Source organism: Helianthus annuus, chromosome 5, assembly GCF_002127325.2.
Source record: "Helianthus annuus cultivar XRQ/B chromosome 5, HanXRQr2.0-SUNRISE, whole genome shotgun sequence".
Classification (NCBI taxonomy): Eukaryota; Viridiplantae; Streptophyta; class Magnoliopsida; order Asterales; family Asteraceae; genus Helianthus; species Helianthus annuus.
The window spans coordinates 9,534,720-9,539,117 of record NC_035437.2 but is presented as its reverse complement, the minus strand read 5'-3'; the positions used below and the strand labels follow the sequence as shown (position 1 = coordinate 9,539,117).

The 4,398-nt window shown below is 33.5% G+C and overlaps 1 protein-coding gene across 5 annotated transcripts; it reads right to left on the bottom strand.

The window, feature by feature from the left end:
• Window positions 1-336: 336 nt before the first annotated feature.
• Window positions 337-3,905, bottom strand: LOC118492508. 5 transcript variants are annotated; one of them, XR_004894112.1, is made up of 8 exons: window positions 3,547-3,905; window positions 3,406-3,470; window positions 2,018-2,155; window positions 1,603-1,691; window positions 1,463-1,517; window positions 1,241-1,370; window positions 816-867; window positions 337-569 (listed from the first exon to the last, which is right to left on the bottom strand). XR_004894112.1 is itself a non-coding variant. In XM_035990641.1 (5 exons), the coding sequence occupies exons 3-5, from the start codon at window positions 1,148-1,150 to the stop codon at window positions 427-429; spliced, it is 375 nt and encodes a 124-aa protein (XP_035846534.1). In that variant the 5' UTR covers window positions 1,151-1,370; window positions 1,463-1,517; window positions 1,603-1,993; the 3' UTR covers window positions 337-426. The 5 variants fall into 5 exon arrangements, 1 of the variants encoding a protein (XP_035846534.1); XR_004894109.1 differs by having other exon boundaries at window positions 971-1,370; window positions 1,603-1,709; window positions 3,547-3,892; XR_004894110.1 differs by having other exon boundaries at window positions 971-1,370; window positions 1,603-1,686; window positions 3,547-3,892.
• Between the last annotated feature and the right edge of the window lie 493 nt (window positions 3,906-4,398).

Here is a 4,398-nt window from a genome sequence, read left to right as displayed (position 1 = left end):
AAAAAAATGTGGCAAAAAATTGTTAAAATCAAACAAATGGTCCATTACATGTGGCTAAATGGTATCAATGGCTACATGAATACACTGTAAGTGTGGCTAAATGGTATCAACAGTTACATAAATTCAGTGTATGTGTGGCCGTAACTATTATATAGTCACAAGAATTTATTGTAAGCGTGGCTAAAAACTATATATAGACACATAAAAATGTAAATTTAAGTGTGACTATTATCTAACCTTTAGTCACACATATTTGTTATAGTTTTGTGGCAATTTTCATGTAAATAGCAATTTTATTTTTAATTTTTTGTAAAAAGAAAAAAGTAAACATGAACAAACCTAAAAACCAAATTAATGATATAGCAATAATAAACCAAAATCCCTACATAAGTTTTCAATTTTCATACTAAATACATAAACTCCCAATCAAAAGTTATCTACAAATGATGCAGTAGCTGCAACACTTGCAACAGCAGCATTTTCGTCCAAATGGGAAATATTACATCCAAATTTCTGTTCTACATCTCTTGTTGCTTGCATTTGATCATCAAGATCATAATTGCATACACCTGAGATTAAAAAAATACAATTTATCATTGGCATTCATAAAGTTAGTAACAATTGCAAGAAATAATAAATTTATAAGTTTCAACTGTTACCAATTGCAAATAATTTACGAACTGCATATACATTAATACAAAAACAATGCAAGCTTAATGAAAAAGATGTTTAATTGTACGCTTATTGTCATTTTAATCTCATAGAATATACAGTATTTGCAAAAAATTATACTAGAAATTTGAAAAAAAATGTACCTTGATTAGCATGAGATTGATCTGCCCGCATGCATTTTTGGCTCAGATCGTCCTGTGTAGATAACCATGCAAGTAATTAGTAATGCTATAACTCAAGAGGTACATTTTGACTTTTAAAGTCAACCCAATATTTGAAGCAATATGTTACATCATACATTTTGAATATTGTCATCAACAATGGAAAACTTCCGTTTCATGGTTAATCCTTCGTTGATGTTCGTCTCTAAGTGACTTTCATTTGTGTTTTCTTGATTTTTCTGGGTAAAATAAAGACTTCTATTTGGTTTGATGTTCTCTACTCTAGCTTTGACCTCAATTGGACCCAAAACTGACATGGGATCGCAACTAGAAGTTGTATTCTAGCTTGCAATGTTGACTTCATTAATTTCTTCTGAACTTTTGTGCTGAAAATAACAATTTCTCACCACCACAGGTTTCTTTTACACTCTTGTTTTGCCCTCATTTTCACCCAAGAAAGAATTAGGTTCTGACTCCTTTTGTGATGCAATACAAGGGTGTATGGTATGCTTTGAGTGTTGTACCCCTCTCATGGGTCTACAAGAAATTTAATCACATGATTATATTGTTAAGTTTTAAAAGCAACGAGTCTATTAATGAGCATGTGAGATTATTCATTTTTTTCTAACCGTGAGAAACTGATTCCATTAGCTTTGCGGTCTTTCTTGGGACAATGGTATCCACCTAAAGAAAAATAAAGTAGCCCATCACATAATGCTAAATATAATTTAAAGAAAATATATTGTAAAAGAAATATCTTTTTACTGACAGTTTCTTCACTTGAGTCAAATTGAAGAATTTCACTTGTCGGACTTGTGTGTTTTGGTGAAACTCGAGGGGCCTTGAACTTCCTCTTTGCTTCAAGAGATGCAAAACCTTTTTAACATTAAGGATAACCAAAACAATAATTCTTTGATCTATCCCTTTTCATAACTACATGTTCATTTCGTCAGTCGTATTTATATGAAAAGTGAGTACGTTAATATAACTATGTATCAAATGCATCCCAACCATAACGGATAACTAAAAACATTTAATGTCCAAGGTATTGATTTAAACAACAGCATGTCAAAAGCTATAAAGAATGTTAAAAGCGGATATAAAAGCTAAAGAAAGTCTCGGTCTAAATATAAGAATGTTAAGAAACAACTATAAAGATTTGTTAAAAGCGGATATAAACTTACTGTTGGGCAACCAAATGGTATTAAATCTGAGTCTTCAGTAATGACAGCATCGACATGCTTGCTAATGGCCAAAAATGTCATTTGGGCATCAGCCTCGTAAGGAGCGACAACGCATGATATATTTTCTTTTTTTAACACCTTCAGGATATAAGAACATTTAGTTAGTAAAACTACAGAGTACAGACAGATTGGTAGTTCAACTAGTACGATCTTGGTAATTGAAAATGTTATAAATACGCTAAAAGCTAATATCAAATAACTAAAACAATCAATAAAAACACAATTAAAAAAATCAAGATTAAAAATAAAAAGATCACAGGGTTGAATCATCAAAGAAAACGTAAGTGCAAAATGTTTGCAGACAAGCATTGTGGTAGAAGTCTCTTATTAATTTAGTAGAAATGTTATATAATTATGAACAATTTTACCAATGGATAAGCCTGGCAAAATGGTCAGGTCAGGTAATGGATCGAAGCAGGTTCAGGTTATGAGTGCTGACCCATTTGGTGGCGCCGGGCAGAGCTGACTCATTTAGACTCGTTTTGAGTTACCATGTTTTAAAAGATTTTCTTGTTGTGAACTCTTGTATCATTTAGGGGCTGTTTGTTTAGCTCTTAATGCTTCAAACCTCTTCCCGGTTCAACACTTAATGGTTCAGACTGTTTATTTGAATTGGTCAAACATTTGCCTCTGAATGGTTAAGCATTGTACTGAGCCTGAATGGTTAAGACCTCTTATTTGAATTGGTCAAACATTTGCCTCTAAACGGTTAAGCATTATATTGGCCAGGGGCGGATGTACTATATAAGAAGGGGTAGCCTCCGCTACCCCTTGGTGATCCGGTGATAGTGTAAATTTTGGAAAAATTTGACATTTTTTTAACGTTTTTTCGATTTCGTTACCCATTTCTTTTAAGACGTTACCCCTATGAAAATTTTCTAGATCCACCACTGATATTGGCTCTTAATGGTTAAGACCTCATACTTGTTCAGCACTTACCCATTCAGAAGTTGCCAAACAGCCACTTAGTAGACCAAAAGTGACCCATTGTATAAATTGACTTGGCCCAATTGGACTAGTATACAAAAAAAAACACCCAAAACAACCATTCTTTAAATAATGGGTCATGATCGGTACACCTAGCAACAGATCAAATGGGTCAAATGGAACATATATCAGCTAATGACCATCTTTAGCCGAGCAAAATATTAACCATCCCATTTTAATATGTTACCCTACCAATCAAACCCGTTCATCTTGCCACCTGAGACCATTGATCCAATTACCATACAACACTTGAAGCACAAGAGAATAAAGGGAACACAATTCGAAATGATATGCATCCAAAGCAATAATCCGTTAAAAAGATGCAAAAGTTTCAAACTTACCAACCCAATCCATTCCGTAAACTTTATATCCATGTGTGTTCAGCTGCTTTGGAAATTCATCATACCTGCCATTGTTACCACAGATTGTTTAATAAAATCACCATGTTAATATATTCTTTAAAAGAAAGTTCAAAATGTTACCTGTGTTCATTGAGTCCATGCAATAGTACCACCAGCGCCCTGCAAATTATAAATGAAAACAAAATAAATTATTGATCTAATACCAAAGTTTAATGGACTTGAATCAAACTATACTAACCAACCGTCTAAAACATAGACAAAAACCTTTATAATCACGTTTGACACACCGATTATTTACACACGTAACAAACCCATTAAACAAAGAGTATTTCCAGTCAACCAAACTCTATTCAGCCCATTTTGACCCATAACAAAAGTAACTTGTTTTGACTTGTTAGTTAACTAGTTAGCTCACCAACTTGAGGTCCTCTTGTCCTATAATTACAATAACTAAACTCCAAAATAACATTAAAAGTAATGATCGGAGAAACAATTTCAAAACACAATAACGTTAAATTAAAGAATAGGATAATTAAAAAGCTCTTTATTCCATTATTTGAAATTGATGGTTAAGAATAACGTACCTAAACTAGTTCATATGCGATTTAAGGTGATATATCCCCAGCTTTTTGATAGCATTCATAAGCTGCTGATGCATTTCCATAAGGTTTTGAACCCCTTTGGATTTTCAAAAATCCTGTCAAAGTTTTGGGTTAATAGTGTGAACACGTGCGAACTGGAAGAGTGAATGCCTGTACCCTGGGTTTTCTGTCTAAGGCTAGAGTGTTCGTACAAATCCACATAATCGGACCAGTCACTCTTACCTGGGAACTCTTGGGGTGAGTGTTCACTTATAGGCGAGCATGTCTTCGCAATGCATTATTATCTACCCATTTACTTTGATTAGACATTTCGTGTCGCTTGTTTGCTTTGCGATGCATAACCACCATCTTTGCTTTTGTTAAATTTGCT